We start from the raw sequence: 22,469 nt of genomic DNA, 5'->3' as shown, positions 1-22,469 counted from the left end.
CTGTAACAGCTGTGACAGAGAAGAACGATGTTTGCCCATTGAATTCAATGGAGCGACAATACAGCCGCTCCATTGAAAGCAATGGGCTGCCGGCGTGCGCGGGGTGAATTGTCGGGAAGGGGTTAAATATATAAACCCTTCCCTGCAATTCATTCTAAAATGTGTTAAAATAAAAAAAATTGTATACTCACCTTTCCGCTGCAGCCGGAGTCCAGCCGCGGCCGCTGTCAGTTCTCCTGAACTGCTTCTTGGCACTATTCAGCCGGCGGGGCTTTAAAATCCCCGCCTGCTGAATGATCTGCCTCTGATTGGTCACAGCCCTGACCAATCAGAGGCTGAAAACACTCACACACCCATTCATGAATTCATGAATGGGTGAGTGACTGCTGCCTCTCAGCGACGAGCCAATCAGGGGCAGGTCTGACTCACATCCATTCATGAATTCATGAATGGGTGTAAGTGAGGCATGCCTCTGATTGGCTCAGCGCTGAGCCAATCAGGGGGCAGGTCTGACTCACACCCCCTTCACACCCACTGCAGGACGGCCACGCGGAGCTCCGGCTGCCGGGAGAAGGTGAGTATACAATTTTTTTTTATTTTAACACATTTTAGGATGGATTGCAGGGAAGGGCTTATATATTTAAGCTTTTACCGACAATTCATCCCGGGCTCGCCCGCAGCGCATTGCTTTCAATGGAGACGGCTGTATTGCCGTCTCCATTGAATGCAATGCGCTGGACAGCTCTGGCCCGTTTCTAATGAAACGCGGCTAGGAGCAGATTTGCGGGCGATTTGCGGGCGACTTGCGCGCACCGGTCACGCGATTTGCGGATGTGCATCCGTCATGCGATCCGCAAATCGCGCGAAAAATCGCCCGTCTGACTAAGGCTTCATGCGTAACATTGACTCACGAGAATCTCACTAATGAAAACGAAACCGTCGACAAAATCGCGGTCATCTGAAGAAGCCCTTAAAAGCAGGGTTCAGGAATATCCCAAAGATGGCAGTATGGATATGATGGTGGAAGACCCACATTGAAATAATTTAACAACATGTAATGATTTTTTAGATCTACACATATGTTTGGTGGTCTTGCTGCTCTGGAGAAGAAAAATAATTTTAAAAATACTAATTTCCAAAAAGAGGTAACTGAAAATAGTGCACGTTAGGCAATTCTGACTGCATAAGCACATATGTAAACTATTTTTTCTCAGCTTCAAAAGATGCAGTCAATATTTACAGATTCATGGTATTACACAACTCAGAGCAGGGGCGTAACTATAGGGGATGTGGTAGCACCCGGGCCCAGGAGCCTTAGGGGGCCCATAAGGCCCGTCTTTTCCATATAGGGAGCCCAGTGCTATGAATAAAGCAATGTAGTTGAGGGACCTGTTACAAATTTTGCATTGGTGCTCAGAAGCTTCAAGTTACGCTTCTTACTCAGAGGCTTAGCTTGACATATATTCTTAACTAGAGGCAATACTTCTTGGGGAGAATACCTTTGTAATACGGCATGCAAGGAATTACATAAGAAAAAAAAATCTTAGAAGTGAGCACTCATAAAGCTGAAACCCCTTTTGATTTAATTTTATTTCCTTTGAATAGATGTCAGCCTAGATTTGCTTTCTGAAGAGCAGAGTTAGGGGTTGTGGATTCAGCTGCCAGAGAACTCATCTAATGGAATAAGCACTGAATGGGATGGAGCAGCTTGTATTGTAGTGTAAAACATACACGTTGCATAAGACAATCCAAAATATTTACTCAACACCAACTGAAAATACATTTTATAGGGAAAAAAATATACAATGTCGTTAAAAAACATGTCTGCAGTGTCCATAGCCTCTGAGGTTTGACCTCCAACTTTTAAGATTGTATCTTAAGATTAAATTGTATTATAACTATCATACCTTTCATGACATATCTGTCAGACTTGCATTGACCTATTCTAGGAAATGAATTAATGAACACTGAGATATCAATTTTTGAGATATCATCAAAAATAATAGTTGTTGGAACAGAAGTAGGTCAGGATGTAAGTTAAATTAATAAAATATTAGAGTAGAACTACAAGGACAAATACTAGGACTTGGTCAGTAACAATCATTTGCTTCCATAGTGACGAGATGACGTGAAAGGGTCACGTTCCGCCACACAGGGAAGTAACTAAATGTGTTTTCTGATTTTAGTCACTTCTGAGTGACAAAATAAAGCAACTCCCCTTAACCACTATGTCTCACAATAGGATCAAGTGGATACTGTAAAGCATAACAGAATTCTTGAAGATAACATTAAAGGATTATTACTCTCTATTACTATTTACTGCTTATCTAATATAAATAAGCCTACATGCTTTTTCTTGCACCATACTTTCACCCCCTTGCTTTAACTTTGGTGTATAATATTGGTGTCATTAGATGACACACATGCTCACCGATGCTGTAAAATCATCAAATGTAAGTTTAATACATTCAGGGACCTGTCAGGCGGGTTGAACGTTACATTGTTAAGTCTACGGGCGGCGCTGCTGTGCTTCAGACATGTGCTGGAATGGGTGAAGCATTGCTAAGCAACGCAGCATACACTGCTAAGCTGCAACATACACTGCCCAACCAAGAGCAATGGAGAGACAGAGAGAGCGATAGAGAGCGAGACAGTGTGAAAAAGAGTGATAGAGAGACAGAGTGAAAGTGATAAAGACAGAGAGAGCAATAGAGAGACAGTGAGCGAAAGAGTGATAGGAACACAGAGACAAAGTGATAGAGAGACAGAGAGAGAGCGATAGACAGAGATAGATAGTGAGACAGACAGAGAGAGAGCAATAGAGAGACAGGTGGAGAGACCAATAGAGAGACAGACAGAAAGAAAGCAATAGAGAAACAGAGAGAGCGATAGCAAAACAAATAGAGATAGCGATAGAGAGACAAAGAGTGATAGAGAGAGATAGCAATAGAGAGACAGAGAGAAACACACAGAGAAAGAGCAATAGACAGAGAGTGAGCGATAGACAGACAGAACAAGAGCGATAGACAGAGAAAGCGATAGAAAGACAGGGAGAGAGAGCAATAGAGACCCAGAGAAAGGGATAGAGAGACTGATTGAGAGACAGAGAGATAACAATAGAGACAGACAAAGAGACAGAAAGAGAACAAAAGAGACAGAGCGGTACCGATACAGAAAAAGAGAGATAGATAGACAGAAACAGAAGATAGAGAGAGACAGACAACGAAAGAGACAGCTAGAGAGAGGCAGACAGAGAGAGAGAGACAAACAGAGAGACAGACAATGAGAGAGACAAACAAAGAGAAAGAGACAGACAGAGAAAGACAGACCGACAAAGAGAGAAAGACAGACAAACAGAGAGAAAGACAAACAGAGAGAGACCAGTAGGCTTTTTTATATTAGATAGCTGCTCCAAAAACAAAGTGACACTCTAAATAATCACCCAACGAAGCAGATTTAGAAGTTCATAACCACTACTTTTGAAACATTTTATGTTCACGTAGCGAACATCAGGTCAATCTAGTAAATAGAAATTGGCTCAACAAATACAAAGCATAGACATCGTACAGAAGTAGAACTAGTGAAGTGTAATAAATGACACTGAGATTTAGAAGACTATCAGCTAGGTAGAACGTGCAACTGGCAAATAAAACAAGTAAAGGCAGTTCCACCGAAGAATAAAGGTAGACAGTTTGGTCAGTAAATATTTGGTTCCACCACATGTGGTTTGGATTCAATGAACAATTCTATTCTATGAGATTTTTTAAGGACAATGGAGGAGGAAATACAGGAAAGGGGGACACAAGCATCGATGAAAGTAGAAGAGAGGGTAAGGACGTTGTCAAGCATTAGTAAGAAACAGTGAGGCCGGCAACAAGGAGGAATCCTCAAAAATAGATTTGTAGTAAATATCTTTGTAGAATATATGATATATCATTTTTCTGACAATTACATTGTCAAATCATAGTTTTTCCTCTTGTCTTATTAATAATAAAGACCAGGTCCAGTTGAAATGTGATTTTACAACATTTTTTTAGACATTTGAGTCTTTATACCTTTTTTTAGATAGGGTTGAGGGGAAGAAGCATACAGAACCAGGTAATGGTATCATGTGCTTTAAGTAATAAGATTGACTTCAACTGAGTTGTCTCACAGTTTAATTTCTATGTAGACAGGCAGCGTTAAAACCACAAACAAGCTAATACTCGCCTCCCCCGGCTACTTGCTGTATCCAGTGCCGCAGCTTTCAGTTGCTGAGCTCTGTCATTGACTGAAGCAACCTGTAAACAATACATCACTGGGAAGACGGACGGTTGAAGTCCTGGACATAGTGGGAACCAGGAGAGGTAAGTATAAGACCCTGCCTGCATAAAAATTAAATAAATTGGATAATCCCTTTAATCTTCCACATTTAAACCATGGGGTTGATATGATGTGATAAACTGGGAGACTGTGAATCTTAAGGAGCGAAACCTAATTTGTCTGTACAAAAAGAAAATAGCACTCAATGGTCTGATGAAGAATCTGAAGTTAATTAAACCAGCAGACAAGGGGGTCGCCGTTGTGGCAATGGACCTTACGAAATATGACAGGGAATGAGAAGACAGTTGACAGCTGAAGAACAGATATTCAAAATTTGAGATCATGAGGGAGAGTAATCCAATAGTGGATAGAACTTTACATGAAGTTATAATCAATGATAAATTGGATGACTTTTTGACGGTCACATTTTCTATCACCCTAGTCCTGCATATTTTCCTGAAGATACATAAGGATTAGAGAGATCCTCAGTTGAGACCGATAGTGTCAGGTTGAGGTTCTATAATTATAGAACCTCAACCTGACACTATCAGTCTTCTCTGAGGATCCCTCTAATCCTTATTATGTAATCCTGTAGTGGTCTTTCGGACTTTGTGCTTCATCAATTTGCCATAACACTGCCCTCCTACATTAGGGATATGTCAGATTTTTTAATGCATATTGGAGAATTAGATTTTTCCTAAGACGTTTTTCTCAGTCAACATTGATGCAGTATCATTATCAAACTACTAATGGCCACTTGTCTGTGAGTATGTGAGTGCTTCTTCTACTCCACCCCTGGTGACCTACTCGCTCTGCCCCCTGGTGATGACATCAAAGGTCCTACAACATATATAAAACACAGAGCCTGACCGACAGAAGAACAACAAAGTTAGGGCTCTTGGAAGGGGAGGACAAAAATAACAAAATGAGAATACAACTAAGCCGTTATTATCTAAGAAGACCCAACTCAACAGTCCTGACAGAGTACACGGACCTACCTCGACCACAGAGATCTGGTGAGCTAAAGGACCTGTGGTGACATCACTGCTGTGGGAGGAGCCATTCTGCAGAATATAGAAAGTACTATATGTGGGTTCTTCTCATGCTCCACCCCCTGTGTGATGTCAACGCAGGTCCTGTATGATATAAAAAACAGAGCCTGACCAACAGAAGAAAACCACAGTTAGGGCTCTTAAAAAGGGAGGACAAAAATAACAGAATGAGAATACAACTACGCCATTATTATCTCACACACAACTCAGCGGTCCTGACAGAAGACACCGACTTACCGCCAACACAGAGATCCGTGGGCTGAAGGACCTGCGGTGATGTCACTGCTATTGGAGGGGCCAAGCTGTGTTTGTCTTGTGTGGGACTAAAGATGGATGTAATAGAGCTGTGTGTGATGTGTAGCGATCATAATGGATGCACCATATAGCAGAGCGGTGTGTATGAATCAGAATGTAGCAGAGCTGTGTTTGTCATGTGCTGTGTGTGTGATGTGTGGCATCAGGATGCATGTAGAAGAGCTGTGTGTGTGATATGTGGGGATCATAATGCATGTACCATGAAGCAGAGCTGTGTTTGTGTGAATCACGATGTAGCAGTGCTGTTTTTGTCATGTGCTGTGTGTGATGTGTGTGGTCAGGATGTATGTTGTAGAGCTGTGTGTGTGTGATGTGTGGAGATCATAATGGATGTGCCATGTAGCAAAGCTGTGTGTGTGTGTGTCAATCAGGATGTAGCAGAGCTGTGTGTATCATGTGCTGTGTGTGTGATGTGTGGGGTCAGGATGGATGGATGTAATACAGCTGTGTGTGTGATGTGTAGGGGATCATAATGGATGTACCATGTAGAAAAGCTGTGTGTGTGTGTCAATCAGGATGTAGGAGATCTGTGTGTGTCATGTGCTGTGTGTATTATGTTTGGAGTCAGGGTGGATGGAGTAGAGCTGTGTGAGTAATGTGTTGTGTGTGTAATGTGTGGGAATCAAGATGGATGTAGTACAGCTGTGTGTGTGATGTGTGGGGATCATAATGGATGTACTATGTAGTAGAACTGTGCATTTAATGTGCTGTGTGTGTAATGTGTTAGAATCAAGATGGATGTAGTACAGCTATGTGTGATGTGTGGGGATCATAATGGATGTACCATGTAACAGAGCTGTGTGTGTCATGTGCTGTGTGCGATGTGTGGGGTCAGGATGGCTGTAGTACAGCTGTATGTGTGATGTACCATGTAACAAAGCTGTGTGGCGCATTGCGCCACCAGAAACACTATTATTATAATTTCCTTATAATTACTATACTTCCATTGACCATGATCGGTATGATTGAAGGAAGTGGAGGAAGCGCTTGCTGGCGTAGGATGTACCCCGAGCCATTCATCCATTGTTCTTGACCTGCTGGATGTCATCTTTGGGAGAAATTATTTGTTCTATGGGGACAACTTCTATAAGCAGAGAATAGATACTGCAATAGGGTGTAACGTGACCCCAATGTACCCTAACATCTTTATGGTCTCATTCAAGGTCAAATGTGTGTATGGATTGTCTTTTATAGGGCACATAGTGTGCTAGCAACATTATATAGATGATGTTTTTTTGGTTTAGGTAGGTTCACAAGATAGTGAATTAGAGCAATTTCATGAATATCATAATATTCAAATCTTGAATTTTAAATTTATGAAAACAGTGTCTCATAGTAGTTTGCAATTTCTCAACACTTTAGTGTATGTGGAGAATAGAAAAGTGAAAATTCATCTGTTAGTGAAAAATATGGAGAAGATTATTTTACTATAAAAAGCAATCATACAAAACACATGGTGGATTCACTACCATGGAGCCAGATCTTGAGGGTCAGGAGAGCAGTTTCTGATGATCGACAAATTATTAAGCGCATGGAAGAGATGTATAATAAATTTGTAGATAAAGGATATCTAAAATACTCTCCAGGTATAGATCTAGGATGAAATGAGTGGATAGACAAGCAATTTTGCATACATGAAGAAAGAGGAACAACAGAGAACTCCCTTTACTTCCACACACAAAACATGTAGTTGTCATCTTGGTATAATATGGAGAAAATAATGGCATTTACTACAGAAATGCCCACCACAAATCCTTGAAGTAATCTGCAAGACAAAACTAGTGAAATCTGATGTGGGCTCTAGACATGAAGGGTGGAAGGGTTTTTTAAATTAGCTAACTTCCTTTATCTTAACTGTCAAAACCGCAATAGCATCAAGGAGGATAGTCTGCACATCCACAGGGTGGTACTGAATATTCCATCAAGGGTCTAATCACATGGACAGGTTTAAAGAGAACATGTCACGTATGGTGCCGTTATGGTGCTAAGTTATGGTAACAGGGAGCCGGGTGAGATATTTTTTATATTCACTCACTCCCGCCATCCAGTGCTGTCACCTTCTGAAGTTGTCACATGTCCTAAAAATCTGACTCTCTTTAGAGTCCCATATTTACACTCGAATTCAGAGGGGGACACCGCTGGATCCAGAAAGTGCATGAGTATAACAAATCCATCCCCCTGCTCCCCGTCACACCACCTACCTCACCTCCATGTGTATATACTGAAGATAATATAACTGACCTCTGTGTGTATATACTGAAAGGCTGTAAATGAAGTGGCCATGGACTGCAGGGATGAAGCATGCCTTTAAGGCTAAGAAGGGGCTGCAACCTCCAGTCTGGGGTTAAATTTGAATAAAGAGGGGTGTTACCTTTAAAGGTAAAAAGTAAAGAGAGCGGGAGGGGTGGCACATTCTGGCACATTTTATTCCGCGGTTCCTCTGAAGGAACCATGACTCCATAAAATTTTCAGTGCGAACAACAGATAAACACCTGTAACTCAGGTGAAGCCAGGTATATCAGGTAGTATTACATACAACCCTTTGAGGTTGGCACTCAGACGATCTTTTTTTTTTGTTTTTCACTCTACTGTTTTGTATTGTTATGTTACAGCATTTTTACAATCTGCCGAATTGAGTGGGATTTGTACATTTAATGGGGATATTTTTGGGATGTGCTGTATGTCCATCTGAAACCTGCAAGTCTCACTCCGCTATTTTATATTGGCTATGTATATCCCTTGCTTTTCTAAATATAAAGAGATTGCACAAAAAAAATTACAAACATTCACAGCGAAACTGGTAAGTTTTTCATTACATAAAACATGTAATTTGAATTATATAGTTGTAACTTAATCCATAGTGGGGAAGCCATGATGAAGGTCTGGGAAAAAATGAATCAACATAGGAGCAGCATAAGGTGTCAGCTGGTAGACTTACCAGCAACAAAGCATTTTGTGGGAAAAGGTCATTCTATGAATCCGCTAAAGTTTAGGTTGATTGATTCTGCAGCTCCTCATAGAATGGGTGATCAAGAAAAGTTATTACGGAAAAGAGAGTTCAATGGATTTATATGTTACAGTTATTACAACCTCATAGATTAAATACTGTATTTGTAGTGGCCCAGAATGTATATTACTGGCCCCTTCATAAATGTCATACAAATAATGTCTTTTGTAGATGCGCTGTGCAAAGTTGTCTAATCATTTTGTTATGTGTATTGCGCAGCTACAGCAAATGAGAGGTTAATGTTTGCACGAGACCGAGAGATGCCTGCAAATGTATCAATTTATGTGCTGTCACGTGGTATGTGAGAGATTATAATTATGAGCGATTTGGGTGTGGTACTCAGTCCATGTGTTTTTGGGTTCCTGAGAGAGAGTGCCAGCCACATGGGGGTACCTTCAACCCTCATGTGGTGAAGAATGGAAGAAAAAGAGAGGTTTCCTGAGTAGCCCAATGCCAGGAGCCAACAGTGAGTGAGGACAAGTAAGTGAGGACAAGTAAGAGAGAGATTGAAAGTGAGCGAGAAGAGACAGCCAAGACCACCATGCAGAGGTACTGTTCTGTGAGAGTGTCTGTGGAGTGACCCTACCCCTATCCCCCTCTGGAGAGTTCCCCATCCAGGAGCGGTTCCCGTCAGATAACTTAGGCCTCATGTCCATGGGCAAAAGAACAATTAAAATCCGCAGCGGATTTTAACTCTTCTCCCGCACGCGGATCCGCATCCCATAGGGATGCATTGACCACCCGCGGGTAGATAAATACCCGCGGATGGTCAATAAAAGTGATTTTAAAAAAAATGGAGCATGAAAAAATCCGGACCATGCTCCATTTTCATGCGGGTCTCAAAAATCGGAATTTACTCATCCGCTCCGGTTCTTCCCTTCGCCGCGGCGCCATCTTCTCTCCGTCGCGGCCAGATCTTTTTTCTTCGGGCCGGCGCATGCGCAGGGCACATCACCGACGTCATCCTGTGCATCCGCCGAGCCGAAGAAAGAAGATCCGGCCGCGACGGAGAGAAGATGACGCCGCGGCGAAAAGGAGATCCGGAGCGGGCGGGAGGTAAGTTTATTCTTATTTATTCTTATTTTCAGCGCTCATGTCTGTGGGGCAGGAGGGACCCGCTCCGGATTCTCCATGGAGAATCCGGAGTGGGCCTGATTTTCCCCGTGGACATGAGGCCTTAGACTGCAGGACTGATGTCATCCTGTGTTTCTTCCCCGACCTCAAATCTGCTGTTTTGCCTGCATGGACGTTTTTTGCAATTTGTGCCTTGTACCAAGTTTTCTGCAACTAAAGTTTTGCCAGGCCCTTACCGTTTCCAGGAACCTGGGGTACTTTAACACTCTCTGTGGCTCCTTTATTTACTGCCGAGGGTCATTCCGGTAGGAAATAGAACGCTGGCGTCACCCATGACAATGTTATCTCTCCTGGAGGTGTCTGGAAAAGGCCCAGCACTGCTCTGGCCAAGGCTACGTGTGTCGTTCCAGGAGGGACCTGGTAAGTGCCACCGTGACAAGTGACCACTCTACTCTCCCAGCTCCTCAACGTGTGCCCTATGTCTGGAGTCACCCTACAGGACGCTGCATATACAGTGTAGGTAACATGCAAAAATGGGCCATATATCTGTATTCAGTACATGTGATTAGATGTCATCCTTTTTATATGTGGTGACTGTGCAATTTTGGTTCTATTGTTTTTAGTATGATTTTATTATATGTGAAGAACTCTGGCTGTAGAATATGGATGCCTGTGAAATCCCTATGGCAAGAAACAATTAAATATGAATATTGCCATTAATAATCAAGGAATAAATGGGGAACTAGAACTGTATAACTCCTATTGAAAGACATTATGACCAGACACACGATGGAGCTTCATTTCATGTTGTGCTTATGTTCCACTGTGCTGTGCCGGCCTCACGGTTATTGGCATCATGGGAATATGATGCTTTAGTTTGATTAGTCACAGACAGTCCTAGTACAAGAAGGGGATGAACACTGATAATGTTGTATGAGCTGGAGACATACAATTGGAGCCCTCTAGTCATGTCAGTGATTGTTGCTGAAGACGCTTGTTATTTTTGCGCATGAACAACAGAGCTAGATGAACACCGGGAAGAAGCAGGATTACGAACTGCACTCCGACCTGCCCCTTTGTGACGGACATCATCTGGATATGTAAGCTGGATTGGTGAATCGATCTATCAGTCTAAAAAGTTATAGGACAGGCTAATGTTACATGAACTAAGATTTGTCACTGATTGGTGGGATTTGCCCATGATGTACTTCATCTGATGAAGTCTGTATATTTGTTATGCTCGATAAAGGCTGGTTAGCTAAAATGTTGCATGTGATTCATGGGAACTGAATAAACGTGGCACGTGGAGATGCCGACTATGGAAGTCTTACTTTGCTGTATTATAGTACTCTGGCAGAGTCGAATGCCCTGCAAAGATGTACAGTGATACCTTGGGTTAAGAGTGCCTCAGCTTACAATCTTTTTGACTTGGGAGCACAGAAACGTCATTCACCCGGCCGCCGGCTCCGGTCTGCGCATGCGCCGGCTGCCCGCGCTCCTCCCTGCAGACGCTGGGGTCGGGTCCCACGGCGGATCCGACCCGCCCGTCTGCAGGCGGCCTACCTGTAGTAAAAAATATATAATCACCTGTCCGCCACTGCCGGGGCGCAGGAGTGGGGATAATCGATTTGACTTACGAGTGTTTTGGGTTAAGAGCTCTGTCACGGAACGAATTAAACTCTTAACCCAAGGCACCACTGTATTTTAAACCTTTGTGCTGTTCCTAGCTGGTGTATATACGTGTAAGGAATATGACAGAGCCTTTATTAATTCTAAATAAAGAAAATGCAGAATGAAGGAATAAATGTTGCTCCAAGTTTTCAGAGCAGCTGCAACCACCAGTGTATCATAAGAATCAAAAACGGCACTTACCGCACTCATGAGCGAATCCAGCACGCTTACAGCAAAGGCAGTGCCACAGGCAAAAGGCTGGGTTAGGTACAGCTCAGTGTCTGGATCATCATCATCATCCTGGTCCAGGAACTGAACATTGGAATCATTCACTGCAAGCCATAAAGACCATGTTATGAGCTACAGAGCACATCAGTGTACAGTTTAGGTCATTATCCATATAAATACAACCCAATAATGTACAATTTTCACTAGACTTGATGACTGGATTCGGATAAGTTGGGGGTCAGGCAGAAAAGTGGCAAATGAAGTTTAACACTAATAAATGTAAGGTTCTGCACATGTGCAGGGGAAATACATGTCACCATTACACTAAATGGGAAAACATTGGGGAACACTGACACGGAAAAGGACTTGGGGGTTTTAGCCAACTGTAAGATTAACTGGAGCAACCAGTGTCAGGCAGCTGCTGCCAAGGCAAATAGGATCATTGTGGGCATCAAAAGAGGTCTAGGGGTGCATGATGAAAATATTGTTCTACCTCTTTACAAGTCACTGGTCAGACCACACATGGAATATTGTGGGCAGTTTTGAGCACTGGTACTCAAGAAGGACATATCAGAGCTTTGCCGAGTACAAAGGCGAGGAACTACAGCAATAAATAGAATGTGCGGACTACAATACCCAGAGAGGTCATCAAAATTGGGGTTAATTATTTTAGAAAAAAAGACAGCTGAGGGGCTATCAAATAACTATGTATAGCTATATCAAGGGTCAGTACAGAGATCTCTCCCATCATCTATTTATACCCAGGACTGTAACAAGGGGACACCCTCTGCAACTAGAGGAAAGAAGGTTTCTACACAACACTGAAGGGGGTTCTTTACTGTAAGAGCAGTTAGACTATGGAACTCTCTGCCTAAGGATGTGGTGATAGTGAATTCAATAACAGGGCACAAGAGGGGTCCCTTAAATTAGGAACATTGGCTTCTACCGCATTGGGAAGTTTTGCCTTCCCTAGGATCGACAATGGTGGCTAATAGGCTGAACTGGATGGACATGTGTCTTTTTTCAGCCTAACATACTATGTTACCATAGCTGAACACAGAATACACTAAATCTAAGTGATTCAATTTAGCTAAAAGCCTTGCTTGCTATATCTGATGCTGCTGCAAAATGTTAAACAGTAGTCCTGATCTGCTCTATCTATCTATCTATTTAAAGAGGCACAATGAAGCACAGTTCACTTATGTCTGATGAAACCCATACTCCTAAATGTACCCCTTAAAATACACTCTTTGTAAAAAGGACTCCAGTCTCTAGAAGAAGTTGTTGTTTTGCTGTAAAACTCAGCATGCAGTTCTATTTCCAGCAGATATACAAATAATTAGAGTTGGGATTAGATGAAAGGTCTTGTCACCTGAGACCCTAAAAGTGGTGCCCCCCCCCCCCCCATGGCCTATAAAAGGTTCTCAGAGGCTCCTTGTGTGTAGTGACCTCTTCTTCCACTTGTGTAGAGCTTGTTGACCACTAAGACGCAGAGAAGAGATTTCACTCCGTTACCAGAGTCTGAGAGGGGGCGCATTATTGGAATGCGAGAAGCTTGATGGTCATATCCACGAATTGCTGATCAGACTGTTAGGAGGTATTGTGACCAGCAGATGTGTGAGAGTGCACAAGCTTCAGGATGCCCCAGACAGACCACGACTACAGAGGATCATTTGATCATCTGACAAGCACAAGCAGCTCCAATTGTTTTGTTTTCCGCCATCCAGAGACAGGTGGCATCATCCTTATTACTGTGTCTGTCAAAACCCTTTTCAGTCTTTTGGCTGATGGATATTTGGACTCATGGTGCCCATTACATGTTTTGTCTTTGGCAATCATCCACTGTCGCCTCCATTTGTAGTGGTATCATGAACGACAAAACTGGACTGCTACAGACTGGAACCGGGTTGTCTTCAGCAATGAATCCAAGCTTAGTTTGGGCACTGATAAGGGGCATGTTCATCCAGCAAAAAGTATTATCAGCAGCACATTGAATATCCCCTTAGGGTTAGGATTCAGGTGTGATGCTGCAGCCACTGGGACATGGACAAAGTCCCAAAATTTCAGCAATGTGTTCATGTCTGGAGACCTCAATCCTGCCTTTGCTGTGCAACAGCACTCTGCCCTGTGCTGGTGTGATGATTTGGGGAGAGATCTCATAAGACAATCAGTCATCCCTAGTAGTGGTATGAGGGACAAGGATAGCTCAGTGATATGTTCAGGGCATACTGCCGCCGCATGTGTTCCTCTCATCCAAACTAGAGGTGGCCCAACAGGGTACTAGAGCCTCCATGCCCGCCCATATCACATCTCGTATCCAAGCTAGAGGTGGAGCAACAGGGTACCAAAGCCTCCATACCTCCATGTATTACATCTTGCATCCAAGCTAGAAGAGGCCCAACAGGCTATTAGAGCCTCCATGCCCGCTCATATCATACCTTGTAACCAAGACAGAGAAAGTACAACAGGGTACTAAAGCCTCCATTGCCTATATCACATCTTATAACCAAGATAGGGGAGGTACAACAAGGTACTAGAGCCTCCATGCCCACCTGTATCACATCTTGTATCCAAAGCTAGAGGCGGTACAACAGGGTGTCTGCTCGTATCACATCTAGTATCCAAGCTCGAGGCGGTGCAACAGGGTACTAGAGCCTGCATGCCCGCCTGTATCACATCTTGTATCCAAGCCAGAGGCAGTACAACAGGGTACTAAAGCCTCCATGCCCCTCGTATCGCATCTAGTATCCAAGATAGAGGCACCACAGGATACTAGAGCTTCCATGCCCGCCCATATCACATCTTGTATCCAACCTAGAGGCAATACAACATCCTTCCCCTAGAAGAAGTGTGTGAGTGTATATTATATATACACACGCACACATATATACACACACACACACACATATATATTATATATATATATATATATATATATATATATATATATATACACACATATACATACACATATACTTCTTCTGGGGGGGATGTTACTGACAATGAGTGTGTGTGTATATATGTATTATATACACATATACATACACACACACTTCTTCTAGGGGGAGGATGTTACTGACAATGACTATATATGAAGGGTAATGTAAGTAAGTAAATATCCATAACAGATAAAATGTGTGGTGGATTTTCCCTGCATTGCCTTTCTGTGTTGCTTTCTGCTGCATAGGTCTCAGAACCTTTTGCAACCCCCAAGAAAAGCAGGCTATCTCTTCTTCAATAACCCAAGAGCTTGATCACTCTAGAGGAGTCAGAAATGAGAAACAAACACCAGGAAAAAGCTGCAAGGCATCTGGAATCTTGGGTTTTTTGCCTTTTGAATCATGTCTCCCTTGTCTGAACAGCCAATCATACTGACAGACAAACAGGAGCTAGGGGCACAAAGTATCAGCTCTGTTATAAGAAAAGATTCTATATCAGAGGTTATTGTGATCAAAGCCATACTGATGTTGGCGTGAGAACCGTGAGCAGAAAATCGTTACAGAAGATGCAAACCAGTTCACTTAAAAACTAGAGCCACACACATACACAAGGTACAGTACAGAACAGAAGCAGCCAGGACCAAAGCACTGCATGATAAAGCTGGAGAGGCGATGGTTCATCGACAGCCAAAAGAAAAAAATGAGAAGACTGGATGTGAAATAAAACAAAAGAAATATCACAAACAATATAGACCATAATTTATATGCAGATCAGGGGTGCAACCAGACCAACTGCGGAGGATAATGGTTTTGATTCAGGTCACCTTAGCTACTAGATACTATCAAATGAACTCCCACAAAAAAAACTCTTTTAGGCCACAGACTTTCATGATTCGGTAACTGTGTAAGAAAGCTGTGCAATTGTGCATCTTGATGAACTGCTCATAAATGTTCATGAGGAACTATCAAATGGACCATTGCTGCCCTATATAGAAAACCTTGAGGAAAAGCCCATATAAAAGAGCCTATAAAACTAATTAAGAGTTGTCTTACTGGAAGAAAAATACAAAGGCTTGTTTGGTGTTCAGAAATTTTTAGTGGAGTCGGTATATTAATAAGGAGGAATGTAAAAGTAGGAAGTGGAAAAATTTGTACAGAGGGAGTTCAAATGACTCTAGCCACTAATTTGTCTTCCTATACCCAAATGTCTAAGGGCCAAACCAATTCAGCATTTGCCCTTAGTACGGCGCTCACTTTTTCCTTCTATTTTTCAATTGTGTTTCCTGGTTGCGCCTCTCAGTGGGGCAGCCATATAATATCCACAGCCACAACAAGGTGAAGAAAGAAGATGTGCTTCTTCTTACCCAACTCGGTAATTATTGGTATGTGAGTTCCACTGTTTTTTTCCTGACTGAATGAAATCAAAGGTAGCAGTTTGCCAGGCTTAGCTGAACGGTGCAAGTGTTAGAAAGGTACAAGGCAGGAAGGGACCAAAGAGAAAAGACAGAGAGGGTGAGGTAAGAAGGCAGCTCAGTAAGTGAGCAGGTGAAAGGGCACACACATAGAAAGAAGAGAGTAGAGGGCAGACAGTTGTGAAACCAGTAAAACAAATTGCAATGTGATCTCATATGAAATCTATGACATTCCATATGAGGTATATGTGATCTGCTAAAAGAAACAAAGTCCTATATATTCTTCATTATTATGTCTAAACATTCAAAGCCTCCACCTAATATAATTACAGTCTTGCTGAAGTTCATTCCAAGGATGAGGCCGCTAGTCGCCCTTCTGCCAAAGCACTGCAGTGCAGCTATATGTGGCCTCTCCCTAGACATACATATAAACCAACACTGCTGTGGAAAGTATTCATCTACTTTTGATAATTTTTTCACATTCAAATGATTCAGATCACCAAACTAATTTTAATATAAGAGAAAGCGTATAAACAAAATGCAGTTTTTACATGATCATTCCATTTATTAATAAAGATTTAGTCAACATCTATATCACCCATGTGAAAAAGTAATTGCTCCCTAAACCTAATTATTACTGGTTGTGCCACCCTTGGCAGTATCAACTGCTATTGTTTGCAATAACTTGTGATGAGTCTTTTCTATTGCTGTTGAGTAATTTAGCCTCACTTCACTGAATCTAATATAAAAAAGCTTACAGGCTCTCCACCTTGCCATACCGTGCATATCTCCAGCCCCCTTACCTTCTGTATCACCCCATTAGCTGTAGTATGTAAGCTCATTGTGAGCAGTCTCCTCACTCCTACTGTTTCCATCAATCGATTACTACATGTAATAGTGGTTTTTGTATCTTTGTATTTGTTCTCCCCTGTTTTGTAAGCGCTGCGGAATATGTTGGCGCTATATAAATAAAGATTATTATTATATTATGCACCACACTTTGACCCCTTTTGCGTAAAATCATAAAATTTGAGTTTGATACATTGAGTGACTTGTCAGGCAAGGTCAAAGTTCTTATTTTAAGTATAGTGGCGTGGTTCTGCTTGAGCCAACAGCACCACTAGGGAGAGTCAAGCATTGCTGAGCGACGTTCATATCAAGTGCTTACCAGTTTGACTGTTGCTATGTCTCCAAAACATGGAAGGCCAAGCTGTGGACGGCAAAGTGTTCAAACCAAATCCTCAGCTCGACAGTTAAATGTTTCCGTAGCGAACATTGGGTCAATCTAGTTATTTTAATGTGGCTACAGTGAAGAGTTTATGAGCATGAACTGCCCACTTAAGGTCTTGGCACAACCTGAATGCAATTCAAATCAGGATTTTGACTTGGCTACTCCAAAACCTTAACTTCTTTACATTTGAGTCATTCGGAGGTGGACTTTCTTGTGTGCAAAGATTATTGTCCTGCTGCATAACACAACTGCATTGATATTTTAGGTCACAAACGTATGAGCAGAAATGCTTCTTTAGGATTTGCTTTTGAGTGAGCAGAATTCAGGTCCTGCATAGGCAAAGCAGCTCCAGACCATCACAACTACCACCAACACGTATGACTCTTGTTATGATGTTCTTATTGTGTAATGCAGTATTAGTTGTAAGTCAGATGTAACAGAACCCATATCTTTCAAAAAGTTTCATCTTTGACTCATCAGTCCAAAGAAAATCATTGCAAAGGTCCTGAGGTCATGTACACGTTTTTTTGACAAATGTGATACAAGCCTTTGTGGGGGGTTTTCTGTCAGCAGGAGTTTCCACCTTACAATTCTCCCATGAATCCCATTTTGCCCAGTTTCTTTCTTATTGTGGAATTGTTTACATTGACCTTAACTGAAACAAGTGAGGTCTGTAGTTCTTCCATACGTGTTCAACTAGGTTCTTTTGTGACCTCCTGGATGATATGTTGATGTGTTCTTGGTAGAATTTTGGTAGGTCTACCACTTCTCAGAAGGTTCATGGCTGATCAAGGTTTCTCAATTTGCAATAACAGCTTTCACTGTGGTTCGTTGTAGTCCTTGGAAGATTCCTAGCAGTGGCTTTGTAACCCTTTCCAGAATGGTAGATTTCAATGACTTTGCTTCGCATCTGTATTTGAACCTCTTAAGATTGTGGCATCATGTGCTACTTTGTGAGAACATCTAGCATGCTTCAGTGTGACCACTGAGATTGAACCTAATTGTCAGTTAACTCTGACTGGTTGTTTCAATAACTCATGGAATAATTACCTTCTCACATAGGGCCAAGTGGGGCTGAATTGAATTATAAAACAGCATTTTGAGCTAACTTAGGTTATCTTTATCTAATATTTAGGCTCCATGTCAACGGGCAATGATCTGCCGGCGATAAATCGCCGGTGAATCATGCTGTGTGAAGCTTTCCAAAGTATTGCTATGAAAAAGAGCAGCATCGGCGTCCACGAGCGGAGAATGATAGTGATTCTACGCTTGCGGGATCTAAATCTGTTAGATAGGCTGACCGCTGAGACCTGTCAGTGCTCCCCCCTCGTCCCCCTCACGGTTGTGGACAGGGGGCCTAAAAGAAGTTTTATGATTTGAGACATTTAAGTATGACAAATATATGTAAAAAGAGTAGAAATTAGGAAGGGGGCAAAAACTTTTTCACAGCACTGTATTTTTTAGATTTGTATTTAAGTCAGCAGAAGGGACAAGCGAAAACACCTTTACACTTCTGTTGTCCATTAGATAGCATAGAAAGCAGCACAGACTAGATAGGCACAAAGATAATTATATGTCCAGTGTAAACATTAAGGGACAAGGTGAAGTCCTACGCAGACTGCGGTTATAGTGCACGGCACAGCAATATGAGCATTATTACATACCGTATAGGCAACGTTCTTTTGCCAAATTAACTTTTAGTCACTCATTCTAAAGCTCAAATTCTGTATTTCAACAACTCAGCTTACATAAAAAGAGGTTTACCAAGCTCAGTAATGATGGGAATGTTGGCTCCTGTGGTAATGGATGGCTGTCTTGCTAGACCATGCACTGGACTATTGTCCGGAGAAGATCGATCCATCCCTGGTGGTGTAAAGCCTTAAAAAGAAAATGAGCAGATTATAGGAGGCATATACATAAAACAAGTTGCACAGCACATTTCTTAGTAGTTTACCATTAAACATACGCTGTGTGTGATACAGTATGACAGTTAGTAAGCGCGCAAAAGATAAAATTAATAACAAAAACTAAAAAAAATCACTGTTGATTTTTTTTGTTTATAAAGTCCATAGTCAAGTACCCATTGAGGAATTCAGCATGTTCAGCATTAGAAAAACATATCTGCTTTCTTCCAGAAACAGTCGCACACCTGTCCATGGGCTGTGTCTGGAATTGCAGTGCCGTTCTACTGAAGTGAATGGGGCTAAGCTGCATTACCACTTACAACCTTTGTACAGGTATGGGGCTGCTTTTTAAAGAACACCCCTACGTTTTATAGATAGCTATTTGATTTCAATAGACTTCAATAATATTGGAGTCAATTGATTTCAATAATATTTACTTTCTCCTCTAGTGGTGCAGCGGGGGATCTGTACATTTGCTGTCCGTTTCTCCTAGAGATAACTGCTGTGGAACACCTTGGGATCTGCTTATTTTATTGTTTTTTGGGGGGTGTGGGGCTTTTTTGATCAAAAAGTAATTGTCTAAAGCACACCTTTAATAGTTTGTATAACTGGTAGAAAATGTGTTCATATTGTAATTTAAGGGCTTTTCCTTACTCACTATTGATACACATTTTCAGGCTGCCTGCACTGCCCACAGTACTACTGCGATTAATTGGCTGGATAGGTGGCCAGACCACTACTGCACTAGCCTTGCTAATTTATATTGAGTGGGATGTCATGAGTTTGTGCTTTAGATGTGTGCTTAGGCCTCATGTCCACGGGGAAAATCAGGCCCGCTACGGATTCTCCATGGAGAATCCGTAGCGGGTCCCTCCTGCCCCGCGGACATGAGCACTGAAAATAAGAATAAACTTACCTCTCGCCCGCTCCGGATCCTTCCTTCGCCGCGGCGTCATCTTCTCTGCGTCGCGGCCGGATCGTCTTACTTCGGCCCGGCGGATGCGCAGGATGACGTCGGTGACGTGCCCCGCGCATGCGCCGGCCCGAAGAAACAAAATCCGGCCGCGACGAAGAGAAGATGGAGCTGCGGCGAAGGGAAGAACCGGAGCGGGTGAGTAAATTCCTATTTTGGTCTCCCACGGATCCGGACGGCTTCCATAGGCTTCAAAAGAAGTCCGCGGGAGCCGTCCCCGCGGGAGACCCACACGAAAATGGAGCATGGTCCAGATTTTTTCATGCTCCATTTTTTTTAAAATCACTTTTATTGACCATCCGCGGGTATTTATCTACCCGCGGGTGGTCAATGCATCCCTATGGGGTGCGGATTCGCGGGCAGGAGAAGAGTTAAAATCCGCTGCGGATTTTAATTCTTCTTTTGGCCGTGGACATGAGGCCTAAGTGTTCTTCCACACTGCTACCAACAAATTTGCCTTTTAGGTGGTTATTTCTCATGAAAAAGGGCAAGAAAACTAAAGCCAAAGCTTTTGAGAAAGCCAGGCTGGTTACTGGCAGCATTGACTTCTTAGACATGTGCTATAGACAGATTAGCAACAACTTCTGAGGCCTACCACCAGGCATGGTCATATATTGCCTCACCACCCAGAACTCTTCACTGTGAGCACAACATCATCCTTAAAATCTTTTATGTTAGGGAACTTTGGAGACAAATCTTCTCTCCCTGATCTCCCTCTCCTCTTCACTGCGGACACTCTGCATGCCCCCGCAGCGAGGAGGAGATTGAATGGCTCGGCGATCGAGCATGTTTGGTGCCACTTCTCTGATCTTCAGTAGAAGAATCAGAGATAGCCGAGTACTTGTGCAGTTCATTACTGGACTTTAAAAAGAGTGCAAGGTATGCACTTAGTGAGAGCTACACAGAGAGGGGACATTTCAGTATATTGCAGAGCATCCCGCAGAGGTAACTAATTTTTATGTTTTGTTTGAGTTATCTGGTAGTGAGCTGTCCAGCTAGTCGGGTCACAAAGAAAGTTCATAGCTAGAGCTCACTGGAGCAGGAGTTTTGCATTTATGATACATGCCTACAAAAATCACAAATCTTGTTTATTTTTCCACAATAAAGCCTGTTTTGGACTAAAATGTCCGGGATCTCACTACCATTTTTGAGCTGAACTTCCACAGTACCCTACAAACTGCGGTATCTGCACTAAGACCCCTCGTACAGCGGAGTATAGTTCTCTCAGTGCTCTTATAGGAAGATGCCTAACAGAGGCAGCTGCTGGTCGGTGTCGGTCCCTCACTGTTCTTATAAGAAGATGCCCAACAGAGGCAGCTGCCAGTTGGTGCCGGTCCCTTACTGCTCTTATAAGAAGATGTCCAACAGAGGCAGCTGCTGGTCGGTGCTGGTCCCTCACTGCTCTTAAAAGAAAATGCCCATCAGAGGCAGTCGCCGGACGGTGCCAGTTCCTCACTACTCATAAGAAAATGCCTAACAGAGGCAGCTGCCAGTCAGTGCTGGTCCCTCACTGGTCTTATAAGAAGATGCCCAACAGAGGCAGCCGCCGGTTGGTTTTGGTCCCTCACTGGTCTTATAAGAAGATGCCCATCAGAGGCAGCCGCCGGACGGTGCCGGTTCCTCACTACTCCTATAAGAAAACACCCAACAGAGGCAGCTGCCGGTCGGTGATGGTCCCTCACATTTCCTTACTCTATCCTTTTGTACATTGTGACATTCATCAACAATGGCTTATTTAATTGTAGGTATGCCTTTGTTCTTTACATGCATAAATCTTAAAGTGGTCAATTGCACAAGCCACTTGCCATACAGTCTGGCCCTGGATACAGTAGAAGCAGGTTATAGAAATGATTAACAAACCAGAAATTCTCAGTATTTAATCCACAGCAGGAGCATTCAGTCGGGCCCATACACATTTCCTTTTATATACTGACAGAACAGAATAAAGCATTATTTCCCAGCTCTCAAAAGCAAGCGGTGACCCTGATTTTGCTGCTATGTGACAAGTCTGTACCTTCGGTGAGTGATGGCACATGTATAATGCAAGGCCTTGCACAGACACATCCATCAAGAACCGCTGACTGCTGGAAAGCACAGCTGGGAGGAGAAATCACGGCCACTACAATCTCCAGATAGTTAACAAGGCTCCAGCAAAGTGATGTCATTTAAAGCAGTAAACACTTAGTGTGAACCAGTCACAAGAATATTCACAATGGTACTGAGTAAATGCAAAATACATTAAATACTATAGTTTTTGTAGCTTGATTATAATCTCACTGTAAGCAGGAGCTGGAAGTTATTTTTGCCAATCATTATGATCTAATGGCTGGCATTAATCACGCCTGAAAGACGCTGGGTGTA

The 22,469-nt window shown here is 42.6% G+C and overlaps 1 protein-coding gene across 2 annotated transcripts in view; it reads right to left on the bottom strand.

Annotated features, from left to right (window-relative positions):
- The window catches only part of KCNMA1 (potassium calcium-activated channel subfamily M alpha 1), a 466,431-nt gene that overhangs the window by 31,993 nt on the left and 411,969 nt on the right, over positions 1–22,469 (bottom strand). For both annotated transcript variants that reach the window (XM_066600372.1, XM_066600373.1), the window contains exons 23-24: positions 18,996–19,109; positions 11,623–11,753 (exon numbers count right to left, since the gene is read on the bottom strand). In XM_066600372.1, the coding sequence (XP_066456469.1) occupies positions 11,623–11,753; positions 18,996–19,109 (245 nt within the window). The remainder of the gene's footprint in view (positions 1–11,622; positions 11,754–18,995; positions 19,110–22,469) is intronic.

Source organism: Eleutherodactylus coqui, chromosome 4 (assembly GCF_035609145.1).
Source record: "Eleutherodactylus coqui strain aEleCoq1 chromosome 4, aEleCoq1.hap1, whole genome shotgun sequence".
Classification (NCBI taxonomy): Eukaryota; Metazoa; Chordata; class Amphibia; order Anura; family Eleutherodactylidae; genus Eleutherodactylus; species Eleutherodactylus coqui.
Note: the sequence above shows the minus strand (reverse complement) of the source record. Positions and strands in the feature narration are given on the sequence as shown.